At 41.6% G+C, this 24,210-nt stretch overlaps 1 protein-coding gene across 2 annotated transcripts in view; it reads left to right on the top strand.

Moving 5' to 3' along the window:
* Positions 1-24,210, top strand: part of col27a1a (collagen, type XXVII, alpha 1a) — a 230,409-nt gene that overhangs the window by 25,882 nt on the left and 180,317 nt on the right. For both annotated transcript variants that reach the window (XM_031803202.1, XM_031803203.1), the window contains exon 5: positions 10,690-10,743. In XM_031803202.1, coding sequence (XP_031659062.1) covers positions 10,690-10,743 — 54 coding nt within the window. The remainder of the gene's footprint in view (positions 1-10,689; positions 10,744-24,210) is intronic.

Genomic DNA, 24,210 nt, shown 5'->3' with positions numbered 1-24,210 from the left:
ATATTTTCCCTCTTTTTGACTTATTTAGCTCTACAAACTGGTGGATTTTGGCTTTAGAGAATGACTTTATGAAGCATGGCTTTAAGCATTTTGGACCCTTGTCTCTCTCTCTCTGTGTTTGTTTGCCTCTATGTGTGTGTGTGTGTGTGTTTGTTTGTGTATTACGGTGGCGTGAGAGGGCAGAGGGGGCAAATGCAGTGAAAACTATTCCTGAGCCTCCAGAGGGTAAATTACACCTCTGGTCTGACGACAGTGGGCTCTGTAATTAAAAGGTGCCTTGGATCCTACACACACACACACACACACACACACACACACACACACACAAGTCTGGTGTCAGTAATGACGCTTCCCCTTGTAGCGGGGAGTGCTTTTTTGGCACCAGTTCAAACAGAAGTACTTTTATATTGGCCATATACAGTACCTTAAAACTGTCTTTACAACATGTTGTATCAATTTAAACCATCTTTACTGCATGCCCTATTACAGTTTTTAACAATCACTTTGGCACTAATTTCAGAACCTTGTGGTCCTTTTTCAAAAGACACAAAACTCAAACCGGTCATCAGTTGTAACACAGGCTGTCCAATGTTCAAAACATTGCATTGTGCATTCATATCTTTAAAGAAACCTTCATTTGCAGAATCATTGGTTCAAATAACTCATTTATCATGAAGTACTATAGGAACATTCATTTAGATCACCCACACATGAGATACCGATAGTTTCACTGTGTAGTTGTTCGTATAATCATTACATATTGTAGTACAAAATATGTGATACATGTTTCATTATGCTACTACACGTAAATACATCACTGTAAAAGGACTAGTAGAGAGAATACTACAGACACAGTGGAATCATTGAACAAAATATGAACAAAATAAAATCACAACATAGGTTTCTTTGAATCAGAGCAAAAATAATTAGCTACAAAAAAAGAAAAAACAGTTGAAGGTCAACTGCAGTGTTCCTCACCTGGCTTACTGTAAAACATCACTGCAGTGTTCCTCACCTGGCTTACTGTAAAACATCACTGCAGTGTTCCTCACCTGGCTTACTGTAAAACATCACTGCAGTGTTCCTCACCTGACTTACTGTAAAACATCACTGCAGTGTTCCTCACCTGGCTTACTGTAAAACATCACTGCAGTGTTCCTCACCTGACTTACTGTAAAACATCACTGCAGTGTTCCTCACCTGGCTTACTGTAAAACATCACTGCAGGGTTCCTCACCTGGCTTACTGTAAAACATCACTGCAGTGTTCCTCACCTGGCTTACTGTAAAACATCACTGCAGTGTTCCTCACCTGGCTTACTGTAAAACATCACTGCAGTGTTCCTCGCCTGGCTTACTGTAAAAAGCCAAACAAAAGATGGATTACTGTACTTCTATAATTCCATCAACCCTGTCTTGTGGATTTGGCCACAGGTTCTCATCCACATCACAATGGATGTTTTCATTAGCCAAACATCTTGGGAAGAATCTTCGGGCATGGCGAATCCAGGCCTGACACTGGTCTGCCGTCATGTCATTGCATGCGTCATCCATGGCCTGGAGAAGGGCGGCTTGTTCGTGAGGGCGCCTATCATATACCTTCCACCACCATTGGTTGTGAGTTTTGTGTCTAGAGTTTTGAAAAATGACATCAAGGTTCCTGAAATTAGTGCCAAAGTGATTATAAAAAACTGTAAAATATGACAGCCTGAAATATGTGCTATATTCTATTCATTGTTTGGGTATCAGAAACAGAAAGGACGTTAGTCTTTCCCATTTAAAAACCAACTAAATGTATTTTACATTGAGGTTGAAAATATATACCGTGTGGTATTGTTAAAGGCCTACAGCTGAAGTAGAGGGCACTAGTAATACTTTTATATCTGAACGGTAGGTAGACACTGCCAGAACTTGAAACATTTGGACCTATTTGAACACTTTAAGTTTGTCCACTTTTAGAGCAAGTGCTAATCTTAGAGAGTATGTTTCATTGTTACCACCGTTGACGCCCTGGCTCCCAGTTCAGAGGTTGCTGTTTTCCAGTCTCGTATCCCAGTAGCCTCTAGCTAGCTGCTTGCCACGCCCTGGAATTGTCCTAATTCGACACCTGCCATGTGAGATGAGAGACAATAAGATGGCATACCAACTGCAAGACTCATGTGCCAATGGCTAGAACCAATGGTGCCAACTAATACTACCAAAACTGAGTTGAACTGCTGACCGATTTGAGGCACGTAATTCAACATTTGAAGGCTACACCACCCTTCCTGTAACAAGCCTCTAGCTAAAGAAAGGGCCTACCGACAGCAGCTAGACTATGACTCTGCATTGTGTGTGTGTGTGTAAAAAATTAGTGGTCTCTGAATTATATCAGGGGGCAGGCCTAGCTAGGCCACACACCCTTAGTGACTTGAGGTCTCTTACTTGTATAAGAAAAGTGCACTGAGGCTCTCCCTGAAGGAATCAGAGATGGGATTTATGAAGTGTCTGATAGAGAAGGAGGGGGTGTAGTATTATGTTTTCATTAGTCTCTCATGTCTGTATTTAAACTTTGGCAAATGGGCTTTCATGACATATCAATTCCAGCCCCAACTAAATTAATTTCCCTTCGTGGGACAAAGAATGACTTGACATGTGACTTTGGGGTGTGTGCTGTTCCAGTACTCTGAATCAATAACGTGTTCACTGAATCGTCTTACTGTACCTCACCCCAGCGAAAGTCACAGACCCCACTCTGGAACCGGTTGTGACTCTTTTTCCGGCCACTACTCTGACACAATTGACCTTTGACCCCACGTGGAGGGAGGGCTCGGGGTCAAGTGAAAAAAGTGTCTCAGTCAGAGGTGGGGGACCCCTCAATGGCCCACAACCATATGGATAGAGAGAGGAAGTGTGTGTGTGTCACATGTCGACAGCACAGAGAGGGGCTTGTGCCGTTCGGGCAGTTTAGAGTATTGATTCGGGACTTATTTGTGGAGGAATTATGTTTTACTTGTGCCTCCCGTGACTGTGGTTTAGTATATTTTGTGTATAATGTGTATATTTGTGTTGTATTGTTGAGGGCACATTTGAAAAACAGACCTAGGTCTCATTCTGTCTTCCCTGGTAAAATAAAGGTGCAAAATACATAAAGAGTAGCTATCAAATGGAGACAAGTGGATTATGTCACTTTTACTGCCGGATTTCAGAATTTAAAAAGCTAATGTCTGTTTCCCATAAGATAGGTAGAAACTGGTTCCCATTATTATCAATTTGCTACTGTATAGATAAAATTATTCCAATAATAGCCTGTAGACCAGGTATTCCCAAACTGGGGTACGGGTACACACATCAGTCCATTTATATTTTCCAACGGGGCTATACATTTGGGTACGTTTTTTTTCTCGCCTGATTAGCCTCGTTTTACTGCCAAAAATAAAATTAAACCATCTATTGTTCAGTGAAATAACAACACAATGTCATACAGGTAGCCTATTCAAATAATTAACAATCAATCACATTAACCACTACTCTCTCGCGGGAATTCCACTAACGATCTGTATGTAGCCAAACGTAGCAGCTGCTCATTCCGTTTGCTCGAAGAATGGAGAAATGGTTAAAAAGACACATACTGCTATTACCAGCAGTACTACACCTACACCTGTCGATGACACAAGTTGTTCTTCTTCCACGAGCACATCCATTGCTAGCATCAGTAATTCTTGTTGTTGGCCCAGCTAGCATGGACACTGACAGTTGTGAATCAGATGCAGCCAAAGAGCTACTGCCCCCTTAACCGGGAAAGCACCGAACAACAGGACATTGAAGAGGCGCAAATATGAGAACTACATTGATTTGGGGTTCACTTACACTACCGTTCAAAAGGTTGGGGTCACTCAGAAATGTCATTGTTTTCCTTGAAAAAATACATGAAATGAGTTGCAAAATTAATAGGAAATATAGTCACGACGTTGACAAGGTTATAAATAATGATTTTAATTGAAATAATAATTGTGTCCTTCAAACTTAGCTTTCGTTATAAAATCCTCCATTTGCAGCAATTACAGCCTTGCAGACCTTTGGCATTCTAGTTGTCAATATGTTGAGGCAATCTGAAGAGATTTCACCCCATGCTTCCTGAAGCACCTCTCACAAGTTGGATTGGCTTGATGGGTACATCTTATGTACCATACGGTCAAGCTGGTCCAACAACAGCTCAATAGGGTTGAGATCCGGTGACTGTGCTGGCCACTCCATTATAGACAGAATACCAGCTGACTGCTTCTTCCCTAGATAGTTATTGCATTGTTTAGAGCTGTGCTTTGGGTCATTGTCCTGTTGTAGAAGGAAATTGGCTCCAATTAACCTCCGTCCACAGGGTCTGGCATGGCGTTGCAAAATGGAGTGATAGCCTTCCTTCAAGATTCCTTTTACCCTTTAGAAATCTCCCGCTTTACCACCACCAAAGCACCCCCAGACCATCACATTGCCTCCACCATGCTTGCCAGGTGGCGTCAAGCACTCCTCCAGCATCTTTTCTGTGTCTCACAAATGTTCTTCTTCGTGATCCGAACACCTCAAACTTATACTCGTCTGTCCATAACACCTTTTTCAATCTTCCTGTAATGGCATTCATTAGAAGAAGGTGAAGACCAAGGTGCAGCGTGGTACGTGTTCATATCATTTATTCTGACTAAACACTGAATACAAAATAACAAAAGAATAGCCTAAACAGTTCTGACAGGTGCAAGAAACACTGAACAGAAAATAACCACCCACAACTAACAGTGGGAAAACAGACTACCTAAGTATGGTTCTCAACCAGAGACAACGAAAGGCAGCTGTCCCTGATTGAGAACCATACCCGGCCAAAACATAGAAATACACAACCTAGACATACAAACATAGAATGCCCACCCACATCACACCCTGACCAAACAAAAAATTGAAACATACAAAGCAATCTACGGCCAGGGCGTGACACTTCCTCTGTCCAGTATCTGTGTTCTTTTGACCATCTTAATCTTTTATTTTTATTGGCCAGTCTAAGATATGGCTTTTTCTTTGCAACTCTGCCTAGAAGGCCAGCATCCCGGAGTCGCCTCTTCACACTTGACATTGAGACCGGTATTTTGCCGGTACTATTTCATGAAGCTGCCAGTTGAGGACATGTGAGGCGTTTGTTTCTCAAACTAGACACTCTAATGTACTTGTCCTCTTGCTCAGTTGTGCACCGGGGCCTCTCACTCCTCTTTATATTCTGGTTAGAGCCAGTTTGCAGTGTTCTGTGAAGGGAATAGTACACCCCATTGTACGAGATCTTCAATTTCTTGGCAATTTCTCGCATGGAATAGCCTTAATTTCTCAGAAGAGGAATAGACTGACGAGTTTCAGAAGAAAGTTTTTTGTTTCCGGCCATTTTTAGCATGTAATTGGAACCACAAATGCTGATGATCCAGATACACAACTAGTCTAAACAAGGTCAGTTGTATTGCTTCTTCAGGACACCATTTTTCAGCTGTGCTAACATAATTGTAAAAGGATTTTCTAATGATCAATTAGCCCTTTAAAATGATTAACTTGGATTAGCTAACGCAATGTGCCATTGGAACACAGGAGTGATGGTTGCTGATAATGGGCCTCTGTACGCCTATATAGATATTCCATTAAAAATCTGCCGTTTCCAGCTGCAATAGTCATTTACAACATTAACAACATTAACAATGTCTACACAGATTTCTGAAAAATCGGATATTTTAATGTACACAAAATTGGCTTTTCTTTCAAAAACAAGGACATTTCTAAGTAACCCCAAACTTTTGAACGGTAGTGTATATTGGGAGTAGTGCCTTTCCTCTGCCACAGTGTGTTATATGTGCAAAAATACTTTCTCACAATTCAATGAAAGCTTCACTCCTGAGCAGACATTAAGAAACAAAACATGACAATTTGAAAAATAAGCCATGGGAGTTTTTCAAGCAACAGATACCATTAGTTAGAGGGGCTAGAAGCGTCTTATATGGTGAGCTACCGAGTGGCTAGGACAGGCAAGCCCCATACTATTGTGAGGACTTAATTCTTCCTGCTGCCGCAAATATGGCTGCGACAATGTTGTGGGAAAATGCCCCAAAAACTATACAGACAATCCCTTCATCAAACAACACTGTTTCACGACAATGACATGACAGGAGATGGGGGGTCAATTAAGGAAGACATCCTCTTCTGCAAACCCCTGGTAACCAGGACGACAGGAGAGGATATTTTTAAAGTACTGGACAGCTTTGGGACATCAAATGGACTTGGTCAAGATGTGTTGGTATCTGTACTGATGGCACAAAATCCATGACAGGGAAACATAGTGGAGTGGTAACGCTCGTGCAAGCAGTTTCTCCTGACGCCACTTGGGTACACTGCAGAATCCACCGAGGGACTGTTGCTGCCAAGAGAATGCATAACAGCTTGAAATACATTTTGGACACTACAGTGAAAGTGGTTAACTTTGTTAAAGCAAGGCCCCTGAACTCTCGTGTATTTTCTTCACTATGCAAAGTATTGGCAGCGACCATGTAACACTTTTACAACATACAGAAGTGCACTGGTTATCAAGGGGAAAAGTATTGACATGTTTTTTTAAATTGAGAGTTGAGCTTAAAGTTTTCTTTACTGACCATAATTTTCACTTGTCTGACCACTTGCATGATGACTAGTTTCTCACACGACTGGCCTATCTGGGAGATGTTTTTTCTCGCCTGAATGATCTGAATCTAGGATTACAGGGACTCTGCAACTATATTCGGAGTGCGGAGTGCGGAAGGACAACACACAGGTCTTTCCATCATAGAGTTTTTTGTGTGCAAATGAACTCAAGCTTACGGACAATCTCAAATGTGATGTAGCGAAGCACCTGAGTGATTTACTGAGGTACTTTCCCGAAATGGATGACACAAACAACTGGATTCGTTATCCCTTTCATGCCCTGCCTCCAGTCCACTTACCGATATCTGAACAAGAGAGCCTTATCGAAATTGCAACAAGTAGGTCTGTTAATTAAAATTGAATTTTATCAGAAGCCACTGCCAGATTTCTGGATTGGGCTGCGCTCAGAGTATCCTGCCTTGGCAAATCACGCTGTTAAGACACTGATGCCCTTTACAATCACGTACCTATGTGAGAGTGGATTCTCGGCCCTCACTAGCATGAAAACTAAATACAGGCACAGACTGTGTGTGGAAAATGATTTAAGACTGAGACTCTCCAATACAAGCCAATATTGTAGAGGTATGTACATCCTTTCAAGCACACCCTTCTCATTAACCTGTGGTGAGATATTCACAAATGTTGATGAACAAATAAGGTTTTATATATAGGATGGCTAAATAAAGAGCAAAATGATTGATTATTATTATAAACTCAGCAAGAAAAGATTTGTCCTCACTGTCAACTGCGTTTATTTTCAGCAAACTTAACGTGCAAGTATTTGTATGAACATAACAAGATTCAACAACTGAGACGTAAGCTGAACAAGTTCCACAGACATGTGGCTAACAGAAACGGAATAATGTGTCCCTGAACAAAGGGGGGGTCAAAATCAAAAGTAGCAGTCAGTGTCTGGTGTGGCCACCAGCTGTATTAAGCACTGCAGTGCATCTCCTCCAAATGGACTGCACCAGACTTGCCAGTTCTTGATGTGAGATGTTAACCCACTCATCCACCAAGGCACCTGAGAGTTCTCAGTCATTTCTGGAGGGAATGGCCCTAGCCCTCACCCTCAGATCCAACAGGTTCCAGACGTGACTTGACTTGACTTGAGATCCGGGCTCTTCGCTGGCCATGGCAGAACACTGAAATTCCCTTCTTGCAGGAAATCACGCACAGAACGAGCAGTATGGCTGGTGGCATTGTCATGCTGGAGGGTCATGTCAGGATGAGCCTGCAGGAAGGGTACCACATTAGGGAGGAGGATGTCTTCCCTGTAACGGACAGCATTGAGATTGCCTGTAATGACAACAAGCTCAGTTGTGACACACTGCCCCAGACCATGACGGAGCCTCCACCTCCAAATCGATCCTGCTCCAGAGTACAGGCCTCAGTGTAACGCTCATTCATTCGATGATAAACGCTTTTTGCCAGTCCTGTCTGGTCCAGCGATGGTGAGATTATGCCCATAGGCGACGTTGTTGCCTGGTGAGGACCTACCTTACAGCAGGCCTACAAGCCCTCATTCCAGCCTCTCTCAGTCTATTGCAGACAGTCTGAGCACTGATGGAGGGATTGTGCATTCCTAGTGTGACTCGGGCAATTGTTGTTGCCATCCTGTACCTGTCCCGCAGGTGTGATGTTCGGATGTACCGATCCTGTGCAGGTGTTGTTACACGTGGTCTGCCACTGCGAGGACGTTCAACTGTCCGCCCTGTCTCCCTGTAGAGCTGTCTTAGGCATCTCACAGTATGGACATTGCAATTTATTGCCCTGGCCACATCTGCAGTCTTCATGCCTTCTTGCAGCATGCCTAAGGCACATTCACGGAGATGAGCAGGGACCCTGGGCATCTTTCTTTTGGTGTTTTTCAGAGTTAGTAGAAGGGCCTCTTTAGTGTCCTACGTTTTCATAATTGTGACCTTAATTGCCTACTGTCTGTAAGCTGTTAGTGTCTTAACGACCGTTCCACAGGTGCATGTTCATTAATTGTTTATGGTTCATTGAACAAGCATGGGCAATAGTGTTTAAACCCTTTACAATGAAGATCTGTGAAGTTATTTGGATTTTTACGAATTATCTTTGAAAGACATGGTCTTGAAAAGAGTTTATTATTATTTGTGCCCTGGTCCTATAAGAGCTCTCTGTTGCTTCCCATGAGCTGGGTTGTGTAAAAACACACTCATTCTTATGTTTAATAAATGTATCTTATAGTGTGTGGCAGGCTTACAATGATGGAAAAAACTTTTTGAGAGTGCGCTGACCCTTTGCTAGAGAGGGTACAGAGCTGGAGTTTGGATGTTTGAAGGAGTACGGGACTATGAAAAGTTTGGGAACCACTGCTGTCGAATAAATATGAACCAATGGACAAAATGAAATGTACACCAATCCATCTGTGTATGCGTGGTGTGTGTGTTTCTTTGTTTTTATGCATGTTTCTGCTTGTGTTTGTGTCTGTATGCACACAAGCTACCATTTTTTTTGCCCCGGGGAGACCACAGATGGGTGGGGGTTTGAGGAGAATGGGGTGTTGGAAAACCACATCCATGTGCTAGAACCCCTCCATTTTACATCCATTTTCCATAATCTTCCCCCTTTACCTAATCCCCCAATGTACACACATGCTAAATCCATATACAGTTAAGTCAGAAGTTCACATTGGGTTGGAGTAATTAAAATGTGTTTTTCAACCACTCTACAAATGTCTTGTTAACAAACTATAGTTTTGGCAACTCGGTTAGGACATCTACTTTGTGCATGACAAAAGTCATTTTTTCATGACACAAGTCATTTTTCCAACAATTGTTTACAGACAGATTATTACACTTATAATACACTAAGTTGACTGTGCCTTGAAACAGGTTGGAAAATTCCAGAAAATGATGTCATGGCTTTAGAAGCTTCTGATAGGCTAATTGACATCATTTGAGTCAATTGGAGGTGTACCTGTGGAGGCCTACCTTCAAACTTAAGGCCTACCTGCAAACTCAGTGTCTAATTTGCTTGACATCGTGGGAAAATCAAAAGAAATCAACCAAGACCTCAGAAACAAAATTGTAGACCTCCACAAGTCTGATTCATCCTTGGGAGAAATTTCCAAATGCCTGAAGGTACGGTCATCTGTACAAACAATAGTACACAAGTATAAACACCATTGGACCACGCAGCCGTCATACCGCTCAGGAAGGAGACGCGTTCCGTCTCCTAGAGATGAACATACTTTGGTGCGAAAAGTGCAAATCAACCCCAGAAATACAGCAAAGGACCTTGTGAAGATGCTGGAGGAAACCGGTACAAAGTATCTATATCCACAGTAAAACGAGCCCTATATCGACATAACCTGAAAGGCCATTCAGCAAGGAAGAAGCCACTGCTCCAAAACCTCCATAAAAAATCCAGACTATGGTTTGCAACTGCACATGGGGACAAAGATCGTACTTTTTGGAGAAATGTCCTCTGGTCTGATGAAACAAAAATAGAACTGTTTGGCCATAATGACCATTGTTTTGTTTGGAGGAAAAAGGGGGAGGCTTGCAATCCGAAGAACACCATCCAAACCGTGAAGTACGGGGGTGGCAGCATCATGTTGTGGGGGTGCTTTGCTGCAGGAAGGACTGGTGCACTTCACAAAATAGATGGCATCATGAAGAAGAAACATTTGGATATATTGAAGCAACATCTCAAGACATCAGTCAGGAAGTTAAAGCTTGGTCACAAATGGGTCTTCCAAATGGACAATGGCCACAAGCATACTTCCAAAGTTGTGGCAAAATGGCTTAAGGACAACTAGGTCAAGGTATTGGAGTGGCCATCACAAAGCCCTGACCTGACCTGAACTGAAAAAGTGTGTGATTAAATATCAAGAATTGTGAAAAACTGAGTTTAAATGTATTTGGCTAAGGTGTATGCTATCTTTCGACTTCAGCTGTAGGAGATGGGGGACTACCCACGGCCTCTGCTTATGCCAACATAAAGATTGTAATTCTGATCAACGTTTGTGTTTCGTCTCTGATAGGGTGGACCCGGTCCCCATGGAAAACCTGGCCATCCAGGTCCACCTGGGCTTAAGGTATGTCCCACACACACACACCATTTTTTTTTATTTGTACATATGAGTCTTTTAGCAGAAACTCTTATTCAGAGCAACTTACAGTTAGTGCATTCAAGCTAGTTGGGACAACTACATATCACAGTCATAGTAATTGCATTTTTCCTCAATAAATGAGCTATCAGCATAGGCCGAGCTAGTAACATCGAGTTCATCCTGACTGGTTTATTCACTGCCTGGTACGGCAATTGCTCGGCCTACGACCGCAAGGCACTTCAGAGGGTAGTGCATACGGCCCAGTACATCACTGGGGCAAAGCTGCCTGCCACCCAGGACCTCTACACCAGGCGGTGTCAGGGGAAGGCCCTAAAAATGGTCAAAGACCCCAGCCACCCCAGTCATAGACTGTTCTCTCTACTACCGCAGGGCAAGCGGCACCAGAGTGCCAAGTTGAGGACAAAAAGGCTTCTCAAAAGTTTTTACCCCCAAGCCGTAAGACTCCTGAACAGATAACCAAATGGTTACCCGGACTATTTGCATTGTGTGCCTCCCCCCCAACCCCTCTTTTACACTGCTGCTACTCTCTGTTTATCTTATATGCATAGTCACTTTAACTATACATTAATGTACATACTACCTAAATTGGCCCAACCAACCAGTGCTCCCGCACACTTGCTAACCGGGCTCTCTGCATTGTGTCCCACCACCCGCCAACCCCTCTTTTTACGCTTCTGCTACTCTCTGTTCATCATATATGCACTTTAATGATACCTACATGTACATACTACCTCAATAAGCCTGACTAACAGGTGTCTGTATAGAGCCTTGCTACTCTTTTTTCAAATGTCTTTCTACTGTTGTTATATTTCTTTACTTACCTACACACACACACACACACACACACACACACACACACACACACACACACACACACACACACACACCTTTTCTTTTTCTTTTCTTCCTCCGCACCATTGGTTAGAGCCTGTAAGTAAGCATTTCACTGTAATGTCGACACCTGTTGTATTCGGCGCACGTGACAAATCAACTTTGATTTGATTAGTAAGATGAAATTTTTTGTGCATTGCAACATTTTAGCTACTGTTAGCTTACGGGTGAAACAGTGTCCGAGACAGTCCAAAAGAAGTGTCAGACTTAGCTAGTTAAGGTAGCTAGGTAACCAAAACATCAATTATTATAATTTTTTTACATTTAGTTATATTCTGTGACACTTCAGTGAGCTAGCATAGCGAGCATGGTAACGATACTAACGTTAGCTAACTAACATTACCACAGACAGAGATATTAGCACAGAAAATGGCTCGCTGTCTAACAGTCGTTAGCTAACGCTCAAGCTAACATTAGCTACCTACCTTTTATGATAGGACAACATATTTAACCTGAATGACCATGAAATTCATAATTTGTAATGTTTGTTACTTGCCGTTTTCAGTCAGCCAAAACACCTTTAGTCTGTCAAAATAACATTAGCCAATTTCCACTCAGTCAGTCACTCAGTAGCACTAGAACTTTCTCACGTTCCGGTGGACTTCATGCGCTAGTGGCGGGAGAATTAACCCATTGGCTGGGTCAAATATTCATAGCCCAACCTTAATAACCCTCCACCAACAACCCAACCTTGCTGTACTTACAGAAAACAACCCAACTATTGACCCAATGCAACCCAGCAATTCGGTCAACCTAACATTTTTTTATTTATAGTGTAATTTACATCTCAAAGCCATATATGCAAGAAGCCTTGACCTGTCTGATCTATTTCTCTGTCCTCAGATTGATTGAAGGCCTCAATCTGTATTTTTGCATTGTATTTTTGTAACTGATTGCTTCTAGAAAGAGAGAAGGAAAAACACATGATCAAGATGAGCTAGCTACTAGTTTAAAGCAATGAAAGATCTAATGGTTGCAACTAATGAATGTATGGGCTATGTTTGAGAATAATACATGCATTTGTTTACCTTATTACTCTTGAAGACGATGCCCTCATTTATCACTCAAAAAGTGTTATGAGTGAGTGCACCACAAACATATTTCCATGGTGTTGATGCATCCTCCTCCCAGTACTACTTTAGCTGTTGGGCTAGCTAACAGTACTGAACTGGGAAACTAGCATATCGACATACATATTGGTATTAAAAGACAGCAACGTATTCACCTAAAAAATATAAGTGTTTAGGCAAGTTATTAGTTAGCTAGCTACCTATCACATGAATTGTGGAAAGAATATGATATCTAACGTTAGCTGCTAAGTGCTAGCCATTCAGTCAGTGAAGCTGACAGATTGAAACTGGTATCAACAAAATGTGTTTCACTCTATTCCAGTGAGAGGTTGGGGTCCTGGCACCACACTGCCAGTTCTGACCTCCTCTCTGTAGGCTGTCTCGTCGTCGGTGATCAGGTCTACCTGAGCTGTAGTCAATTAACAGAATTACATAGGTGTTCCTCTTCTCCAGATGGAAAAGAGCATTGTGGAGTGCAATAGAGATGTAATCATCTGTAGATCTGTCGGGTATGTATGCAAATTAGAGTGGGTCCCAGGGTGTCTGGGATGATTGTGATGATATGAGCCATGACCAGCCTTACAAGGCATTTCATGTCTACAGATGTGAGTGCTACAGGGTGATAGTCATTTAGACAGGTTACCTTGGCATTCTTGGGCACAGGGACTATGGTGGTCTACTTGAAACATTTAGGTATTACAGTCTGAGGGTGGTTGAAAATGTCAGTGAAGACACTTCCCAGCTGGTCATTGCATGCTCTGAATACATGTCCTGGTAATCTGTCTGGACCTGTTTAAAGGTCTTACTCACATCGGTTACGGAGAGCATGATCACACAGTCATCTGGAACAGCTGGTGCTCTCATGCATGGTTCAGTGTTGCTTGCCTCGAAGCGAGCATAGAAGGCATTTAGCTTGTCTGGTTGGCTTGCGTCACTGCAGGTTTCCCTTTGTAATCCATGATAGTTTGCAAGCCCTGCCACATCCGACGAACGCCAGAACTGTTGTAGTAGGATTACATCTTGGTCCTCTATTGACGCTTTACATTTTTGATGGTTCGTCGGAGGGCGTAGTGAGATTTCTTTTCAGCATCCAGCTCCTTGAAAGCGGCAGCTCTAGCCTTTAGCTCAGAGTGGATGTCGCCTGTAATCCATGGCTTCTGGTTGGGATATGCATGTATGATTATTGTGGGGACTACGTCGTCGATGCACTTAATAAGAAAGCCTGTGACTGATGTGGTAAACTCCTCAATGAAACCTCATCAGATGAAACCCGGAACATATTCCAGTCTGTGCTAGTGAAACAGTCCCGTAGTTTAGCATCCGCTTCATTGAATCATTTTATATGGTTGAAATAGCACCATTCTTCATGCACTGTAATTTACAACTTGATAAATAGCTACTGAAAAGAGCTCCAGTTGAAGTCTGAAGTTTACATACACCTTAGCCAAATACATTTAAACTCAGTTTTTCACAATTCCTGACATTTAATCCGAGTAAGAATTCCCCGTCTTAGGTCAGTTAGGATCACAACTTCATTTTAAGAATGTGAAATGTCAGAATAATAGTAGAGAGAATGATTTATTTCAGATTTGATTTCTTTCATCCAGTGGGTTAGAAGTTTACATTCAATTCGTATGTGGTAGCATTGACTTTAAATTGTGTAACTTGGGTCAACATTTTGGGTAGCCTTCCACAAGCCTCCCACAATAAGTTGGGTGAATTTTGGCCCATTCTTCCTGGCAGAGCTGGTGTAACTGAGTCAGGTTTGTAGGCCTCCTTGCTCGCACACGCTTTTCAGTTCTGCCTACAAAGGTTTCTATAGGATTGAGGTCAGTGCTTTGTGATGGCCACTCCAATGCCTTGACTTTGATGTCCTTAAGTCACTTTGTAAGTATGCTTGGGGTCATTGTCCATTTAGAAGACCCATTTGCGACCAACTTTAACTTCCTGTCACACTGTCTGAATCCTTGCTTAGGAAGGCCACCAAAAATTCAGAAATTTCCATCCCCAACTACAACATTTTCCTACATGAGTGACGCTGGTGGCATTACCCGTATGGTTGATGAGGATCTCCATATTGCAAATGTACGGTCCCTTACTAGACTTCTGTGAGTGTAATTAAAATAGGACGACGGCCTTAGGTCGTGGCCCAGGGTCAGATCTTCCGGGAAGTCATCAAAATAAAGTATCTTGGAAATTTGAAGGCTAAGTACATAAAACTACGGTGTAAGGAAAAAAAGAACCAGCCATTCATTTAAAAAACAGGGAAAATGCAGCGCGGAATTAAAAAAAAAATGATATAAAAATCAAACTTTGATTAAATGTACATTTAAATGTAAGATACTCAATTAAAGCTACACTTGTTGTGAATCCAGCCAACATGTCAGATTTTAAAAAGTATTTTCGGTGAAAGCATAAGAAACTATTATCTGATGATAGCACAATAGTAAACAAAGAGGGTAGCATATTTCAAACCTGCAGGCGTTACACAAAACGCAGAAATAAAATATAAATCATGCCTTACCTTTGACGAGCTTCTTTTGTTGGCACTCCAATATGTCCCATAAACATCACAATTGGTCCTTTTGTTCGATTAATTCCGTCCATATATATCCAAATGTCCATTTATTTGACGCGGTTGATCCAGAAAAAAACAGCTTGCAAGAAACGCAACGTCACTACAAAATATTTCAAAAGTTGCCTATAAACTTTCAAACTACTTTTGTAATACAACTTTTGGTATTTTTAAATGTTAATAATCAATCAAATTGTAGACGGGTCTATCTGTATTCAATACAGGAAGACAACAAACCATGCTACTTTTCAGGTCTTGCGCACTCTCAACAGTGTTACCCAGTTCCTAGATGGCCTACTTCTTCATTGCACAAATGAATAACCTCAACCAAATTCCAAAGAGTGGGGACATCCAGTGGAAGGGGTAGGAACTGAAAACAGGTTCCTAAGATATATCATTTGAGAACTCAATGAACATACAGAGACCCCAAAAAAAAACGTTAGTCCTCTGGGTTTTGCCTGCTACATAAGTTCTGTTATACTCACAGACATGATTCAAACAGTTTTAGAAACGTCAGAGATACTCTGGAGAGTTCTGACTTAGAATATGTGGACAACTACAAATACCTAGGTGTCTGGTTAGACTGTAAACTCTCCTTCCAGACTCACATTTAGCATCTCCAATCCAAAATTAAATCTAGAATCGGCTTCGCAACAAAGCCTCCTTCACTCATGCTGCCAAACATACCCTCGTAAAGCTGACTATCCTACTGATCCTTGACTTCGGTGATGTCATTTACAAAATAGCCTCCAACACTCTACTCAGCAAATTGGATGTCACAGTGCCATCCGTTTTGTCACCAAAGCCCCATATACTACCCACCACTGCGACCCGTATGCTCTCGTTGGCTGGCCCTCGCTTCATATTCGTCACCAAACCCACTGGCTCCAGGTCATCTATAAGTCTTTTGATAGGTAAAGCCCCGCCTTATCTCAGCTCAATGGTCACCATAGCAACACCCACCCGTAGCACGCACTCCAGCAGGTATATTTCACTGCTCATCCCTAAAACCAACACCTCTTTGGCCGCCTTTCCTTCCAGTTCTCTGCTGCCAATGACTGGAATGAATTGCAAAAACTACTGAAGCTGGAGACTTCTCCCTCTCTAACTTTTAAGCATGAGCTGTCAGAGTAGCTTTCCGATCACTGTACCTGTACACAGCCCATCTGTAAATAGCACACACAACTACCTCATCCCCATATGATTATTTTTAAAAGTTTTTTGCTCTTTTGCACCCCAGTATCTCTACTTGCACATCATCATCTGCACATCTATCACTCCAGTGTTAATGATAAATTGTAATTATTTTACCTCTATGGCCTATTTATTGCCTTACCTACTTAATCTTACTACATTTGTACAAACTGTGCATATATTTTTCTATTGTGTTATTGACTTTACGTTTGTTTATCCCATGTGTAACTGTTGTTTTTGTCGCACTGCTTTGCTTTTTCTTGGCCAGGTCGCAGTTGTAAATGAGAAATTGTTCTCAACAGGCCTACCTGGTTAAATAAAGGTGTTCTCAACTAGCCTACCTGGTTAAATAAAGGTGTTCTCAACTAGCCTACCTGGTTAAATAAAGGTGTTCTCAACTAGCCTACCTGGTTAAATAAAGGTGTTCTCAACTAGCCTACCTGGTTAAATAAAGGTGTTCTCAACTAGCCTACCTGGTTAAATAAAGGTGTTCTCAACTAGCCTACCTGGTTAAATAAAGGTGTTCTCAACTAGCCTACCTGGTTAAATAAAGGTGTTCTCAACTAGCCTACCTGGTTAAATAAAGGTGTTCTCAACTAGCCTACCTGGTTAAATAAAGGTGTTCTCAACTAGCCTACCTGGTTAAATAAAGGTGTTCTCAACTAGCCTACCTGGTTAAATAAAGGTGTTCTCAACTAGCCTACCTGGTTAAATAAAGGTGTTCTCAACTAGCCTACCTGGTTAAATAAAGGTGTTCTCAACTAGCCTACCTGGTTAAATAAAGGTGTTCTCAACTAGCCTACCTGGTTAAATAAAGGTGTTCTCAACTAGCCTACCTGGTTAAATAAAGGTGTTCTCAACTAGCCTACCTGGTTAAATAAAGGTGTTCTCAACTAGCCTACCTGGTTAAATAAAGGTGTTCTCAACTAGCCTACCTGGTTAAATAAAGGTGTTCTCAACTAGCCTACCTGGTTAAATAAAGGTGTTCTCAACCTGCCTACCTGGTTAAATAAAGGTGTTCTCAACTAGCCTACCTGGTTAAATAAAGGTGTTCTCAACTAGCCTACCTGGTTAAATAAAGGTGTTCTCAACTAGCCTACCTGGTTAAATAAAGGTGTTCTCAACCTGCCTACCTGGTTAAATAAAGGTGTTCTCAACCTGCCTACCTGGTTAAATAAAGGTGTTCTCAACTAGCCTACCTGGTTAAATAAAGGTGTTCTCAACTAGCCTACCTGGTTAAATAAAGGTGTTCTCAACTAGCCTACCTGGTTAAATAAAGGTGTTCTCAACTAGCCTACCTGGTTAAATAAAGGTGTTCTCAACCTGCCTACCTGGTTAAATAAAGGTGTTCTCAACTAGCCTACCTGGTTAAATAAAGGTGTTCTCAACTAGCCTACCTGGTTAAATAAAGGTGTTCTCAACTAGCCTACCTGGTTAAATAAAGGTGTTCTCAACTAGCCTACCTGGTTAAATAAAGGTGTTCTCAACTAGCCTACCTGGTTAAATAAAGGTGTTCTCAACTAGCCTACCTGGTTAAATAAAGGTGTTCTCAACTAGCCTACCTGGTTAAATAAAGGTGTTCTCAACTAGCCTACCTGGTTAAATAAAGGTGTTCTCAACTAGCCTACCTGGTTAAATAAAGGTGTTCTCAACTAGCCTACCTGGTTAAATAAAGGTGTTCTCAACTAGCCTACCTGGTTAAATAAAGGTGTTCTCAACTAGCCTACCTGGTTAAATAAAGGTGTTCTCAACTAGCCTACCTGGTTAAATAAAGGTGTTCTCAACTAGCCTACCTGGTTAAATAAAGGTGTTCTCAACGAGCCTACCTGGTTAAATAAAGGTGTTCTCAACTAGCCTACCTGGTTAAATAAAGGTGTTCTCAACTAGCCTACCTGGTTAAATAAAGGTGTTCTCAACCTGCCTACCTGGTTAAATAAAGGTGTTCTCAACTAGCCTACCTGGTGAAATAAAGGTGTTCTCAACTAGCCTACCTGGTTAAATAAAGGTGTTCTCAACTAGCCTACCTGGTTAAATAAAGGTGTTCTCAACTAGCCTACCTGGTTAAATAAAGGTGTTCTCAACCTGCCTACCTGGTTAAATAAAGGTGTTCTCAACTAGCCTACCTGGTGAAATAAAGGTGTTCTCAACTAGCCTACCTGGTTAAATAAAGGTGTTCTCAACCTGCCTACCTGGTTAAATAAAGGTGTTCTCAACTAGCCTACCTGGTTAAATAAAGGTGTTCTCAACTAGCCTACCTGGTTAAATAAAGGTGTTCTCAACTAGCCTACCTGGTTAAATAAAGGTGTTCTCAACTGGCCTACCTGGTTAAATAAAGGTGTTCTCAACTAGCCTACCTGGTTAAATAAAGGTGTTCTCAACTGGCCTACCTGGTTAAATAAAGGTGTTCTCAACTAGCCTACCTGGTTAAATAAAGGTGTTCTCAACTAGCCTACCTGGTGAAATAAAGGTGTTCTCAACTAGCCTACCTGGTTAAATAAAGGTGTTCTCAACTAGCCTACCTGGTGAAATAAAGGTGTTCTCAACTAGCCTACCTGGTTAAATAAAGGTGTTCTCAACCTGCCTACCTGGTTAAATAAAGGTGTTCTCAACCTGCCTACCTGGTTAAATAAAGGTGTTCTCAACTAGCCTACCTGGTTAAATAAAGGTGTTCTCAACTAGCCTACCTGGTTAAATAAAGGTGTTCTCAACTAGCCTACCTGGTTAAATAAAGGTGTTCTCAACTGGCCTACCTGGTTAAATAAAGGTGTTCTCAACTGGCCTACCTGGTTAAATAAAGGTGTTCTCAACTAGCCTACCTGGTTAAATAAAGGTGTTCTCAACCGGCCTACCTGGTTAAATAAAGGTGTTCTCAACCGGCCTACCTGGTTAAATAAAGGTGTTCTCAACTAGCCTACCTGGTTAAATAAAGGTGTTCTCAACCAGCCTACCTGGTTAAATAAAGGTGTTCTCAACCTGCCTACCTGGTTAAATAAAGGTGTTCTCAACCAGCCTACCTGGTTAAATAAAGGTGTTCTCAACTAGCCTACCTGGTTAAATAAAGGTGTTCTCAACTAGCCTACCTGGTTAAATAAAGGTGTTCTCAACTAGCCTACCTGGTTAAATAAAGGTGTTCTCAACCAGCCTACCTGGTTAAATAAAGGTGTTCTCAACCTGCCTACCTGGTTAAATAAAGGTGTTCTCAACCAGCCTACCTGGTTAAATAAAGGTGTTCTCAACTAGCCTACCTGGTTAAATAAAGGTGTTCTCAACTAGCCTACCTGGTTAAATAAAGGTGTTCTCAACTAGCCTACCTGGTTAAATAAAGGTGTTCTCAACCAGCCTACCTGGTTAAATAAAGGTGTTCTCAACTAGCCTACCTGGTTAAATAAAGGTGTTCTCAACTAGCCTACCTGGTTAAATAAAGGTGTTCTCAACTAGCCTACCTGGTTAAATAAAGGTGTTCTCAACTAGCCTACCTGGTTAAATAAAGGTGTTCTCAACTAGCCTACCTGGTTAAATAAAGGTGTTCTCAACTAGCCTACCTGGTTAAATAAAGGTGTTCTCAACTAGCCTACCTGGTTAAATAAAGGTGTTCTCAACTAGCCTACCTGGTTAAATAAAGGTGTTCTCAACTAGCCTACCTGGTTAAATAAAGGTGTTCTCAACTAGCCTACCTGGTTAAATAAAGGTGTTCTCAACTAGCCTACCTGGTTAAATAAAGGTGTTCTCAACTAGCCTACCTGGTTAAATAAAGGTGTTCTCAACTAGCCTACCTGGTTAAATAAAGGTGTTCTCAACTAGCCTACCTGGTTAAATAAAGGTGTTCTCAACTAGCCTACCTGGTTAAATAAAGGTGTTCTCAACTGGCCTACCTGGTTAAATAAAGGTGTTCTCAACCGGCCTACCTGGTTAAATAAAGGTGTTCTCAACTGGCCTACCTGGTTAAATAAAGGTGTTCTCAACTAGCCTACCTGGTTAAATAAAGGTGTTCTCAACTAGCCTACCTGGTTAAATAAAGGTGTTCTCAACTAGCCTGCCTGGTTAAATAAAGGTGTTCTCAACTAGCCTACCTGGTTAAATAAAGGTGTTCTCAACTAGCCTACCTGGTTAAATAAAGGTGTTCTCAACAGGCCTACCTGGTTAAATACAGGTGTTCTCAACTGGCCTACCTGGTTAAATAAAGGTGTTCTCAACTAGCCTACCTGGTTAAATAAAGGTGTTCTCAACTAGCCTACCTGGTTAAATAAAGGTGTTCTCAACTAGCCTACCTGGTTAAATAAAGGTGTTCTCAACTAGCCTACCTGGTTAAATAAAGGTGTTCTCAACTAGCCTGCCTGGTTAAATAAAGGTGTTCTCAACTAGCCTACCTGGTTAAATAAAGGTGTTCTCAACTAGCCTACCTGGTTAAATAAAGGTGTTCTCAACTAGCCTGCCTGGTTAAATAAAGGTGTTCTCAACTAGCCTGCCTGGTTAAATAAAGGTGTTCTCAACTAGCCTACCGGGTTAAATAAAGGTGTTCTCAACTAGCCTACCTGGTTAAATAAAGGTGTTCTCAACTAGCCTACCGGGTTAAATAAAGGTGTTCTCAACTAGCCTGCCTGGTTAAATAAAGGTGTTCTCAACTAGCCTACCTGGTTAAATAAAGGTGTTCTCAACTAGCCTACCTGGTTAAATAAAGGTGTTCTCAACTAGCCTACCTGGTTAAATAAAGGTGTTCTCAACTAGCCTACCTGGTTAAATAAAGGTGTTCTCAACTAGCCTACCTGGTTTAAATAAAGGTGTTCTCAACTGGCCTACCTGGTTAAATAAAGGTGTTCTCAACCTGCCTACCTGGTTAAATAAAGGTGTTCTCAACTAGCCTACCTGGTTAAATAAAGGTGTTCTCAACTAGCCTACCTGGTTAAATAAAGGTGTTCTCAACTAGCCTACCTGGTTAAATAAAGGTGTTCTCAACTAGCCTACCTGGTTAAATAAAGGTGTTCTCAACTAGCCTACCTGGTTAAATAAAGGTGTTCTCAACTAGCCTACCTGGTTAAATAAAGGTGTTCTCAACTAGCCTACCTGGTTAAATAAAGGTGTTCTCAACTAGCCTACCTGGTTAAATAAAGGTGTTCTCAACTAGCCTACCTGGTTAAATAAAGGTGTTCTCAACTAGCCTACCTGGTTAAATAAAGGTGTTCTCAACTAGCCTACCTGGTTAAATAAAGGTGTTCTCAACTAGCCTACCTGGTTAAATAAAGGTGTTCTCAACTAGCCTACCTGGTTAAATAAAGGTGTTCTCAACTAGCCTACCTGGTTAAATAAAGGTGTTCTCAACTAGCCTACCTGGTTAAATAAAGGTGTTCTCAACTAGCCTACCTGGTTAAATAAAGGTATTCTCAACTAGCCTACCTGGTTAAATAAAGGTGTTCTCAACTGGCCTACCTGGTTAAATAAAGGTGTTCTCAACCGGCCTACCTGGTTAAATAAAGGTGTTCTCAACTAGCCTACCTGGTTAAATAAAGGTGTTCTCAACTAGCCTACCTGGTTAAATAAAGGTGTTCTCAACTAGCCTACCTGGTTAAATAAAGGTGTTCTCAACTAGCCTACCGGGTTAAATAAAGGTGTTCTCAACTAGCCTGCCTGGTTAAATAAAGGTGTTCTCAACTAGCCTACCTGGTTAAATAAAGGTGTTCTCAACTAGCCTACCTGGTTAAATAAAGGTGTTCTCAACTAGCCTACCTGGTTAAATAAAGGTGTTCTCAACTAGCCTACCTGGTTAAATAAAGGTGTTCTCAACTAGCCTACCTGGTTAAATAAAGGTGTTCTCAACTGGCCTACCTGGTTAAATAAAGGTGTTCTCAACCTGCCTACCTGGTTAAATAAAGGTGTTCTCAACTAGCCTACCTGGTTAAATAAAGGTGTTCTCAACTAGCCTACCTGGTTAAATAAAGGTGTTCTCAACTAGCCTACCTGGTTAAATAAAGGTGTTCTCAACTAGCCTACCTGGTTAAATAAAGGTGTTCTCAACTAGCCTACCTGGTTAAATAAAGGTGTTCTCAACTAGCCTACCTGGTTAAATAAAGGTGTTCTCAACTAGCCTACCTGGTTAAATAAAGGTGTTCTCAACTAGCCTACCTGGTTAAATAAAGGTGTTCTCAACTAGCCTACCTGGTTAAATAAAGGTGTTCTCAACTAGCCTACCTGGTTAAATAAAGGTGTTCTCAACTAGCCTACCCGGTTAAATAAAGGTGTTCTCAACTAGCCTACCTGGTTAAATAAAGGTGTTCTCAACCAGCCTACCTGGTTAAATAAAGGTGTTCTCAACTAGCCCACCTGGTTAAATAAAGGTGTTCTCAACTAGCCCACCTGGTTAAATAAAGGTGTTCTCAACTAGCCTACCTGGTTAAATAAAGGTGTTCTCAACTAGCCTACCTGGTTAAATAAAGGTGTTCTCAACTAGCCTACCTGGTTAAATAAAGGTGTTCTCAACTAGCCTACCTGGTTAAATAAAGGTGTTCTCAACTAGCCTACCTGGTTAAATAAAGGTGTTCTCAACTAGCCTACCTGGTTAAATAAAGGTGTTCTCAACCTGCCTACCTGGTTAAATAAAGGTGTTCTCAACCAGCCTACCTGGTTAAATAAAGGTGTTCTCAACCTGCCTACCTGGTTAAATAAAGGTGTTCTCAACCTGCCTACCTGGTTAAATAAAGGTGTTCTCAACCAGCCTACCTGGTTAAATAAAGGTGTTCTCAACTAGCCTACCTGGTTAAATAAAGGTGTTCTCAACTAGCCTACCTGGTTAAATAAAGGTGTTCTCAACTAGCCTACCTGGTTAAATAAAGGTGTTCTCAACTAGCCTACCTGGTTAAATAAAGGTGTTCTCAACTGGCCTACCTGGTTAAATAAAGGTGTTCTCAACTAGCCTACCTGGTTAAATAAAGGTGTTCTCAACTGGCCTACCTGGTTAAATAAAGTTGTTCTCAACTAGCCTACCTGGTTAAATAAAGGTGTTCTCAACTAGCCTACCTGGTTAAATAAAGGTGTTCTCAACTAGCCTACCTGGTTAAATAAAGGTGTTAAAAATATTTAAAAAATAGTCCATGAGTTTGGAGCTCTCCATGTGAGCAATGAGTTTGGAGCTCTCCATGTGAGCAATGAGTTTGGAGCTCTCCATGTGAGCAATGAGTTTGGAGCTCTCCATGTGAGCAATGAGTTTGGAGCTCTCCATGTGAGCAATGAGTTTGGAGCTCTCCATGTGAGCAATGAGTTTGGAGCTCTCCATGTGAGCAATGAGTTTGGAGCTCTCCATGTGAGCAATGAGTTTGGAGCTCTCCATGTGAGCAATGAGTTTGGAGCTCTCCATGTGAGCAATGAGTTTGGAGCTCTCCATGTGAGCAATGAGTTTGGAGCTCTCCATGTGAGCAATGAGTTTGGAGCTCTCCATGTGAGCAATGAGTTTGGAGCTCTCCATGTGAGCAATGAGTTTGGAGCTCTCCATGTGAGCAATGAGTTTGGAGCTCTCCATGTGAGCAATGAGTTTGGAGCTCTCCATGTGAGCAATGAGTTTGGAGCTCTCCATGTGAGCAATGAGTTTGGAGCTCTCCATGTGAGCAATGAGTTTGGAGCTCTCCATGTGAGCAATGAGCATATGTCTGGTTTCTCTGTCCTCGTATTGTTGACGGAGCGTGCCCATAGCTAACTGGATGTCTGATTTGATTG

This window comes from Oncorhynchus kisutch, linkage group LG23, assembly GCF_002021735.2.
Source record: "Oncorhynchus kisutch isolate 150728-3 linkage group LG23, Okis_V2, whole genome shotgun sequence".
Taxonomy (NCBI): domain Eukaryota; kingdom Metazoa; phylum Chordata; class Actinopteri; order Salmoniformes; family Salmonidae; genus Oncorhynchus; species Oncorhynchus kisutch.
This window is presented reverse-complemented; position numbering and strand designations above follow the sequence as displayed.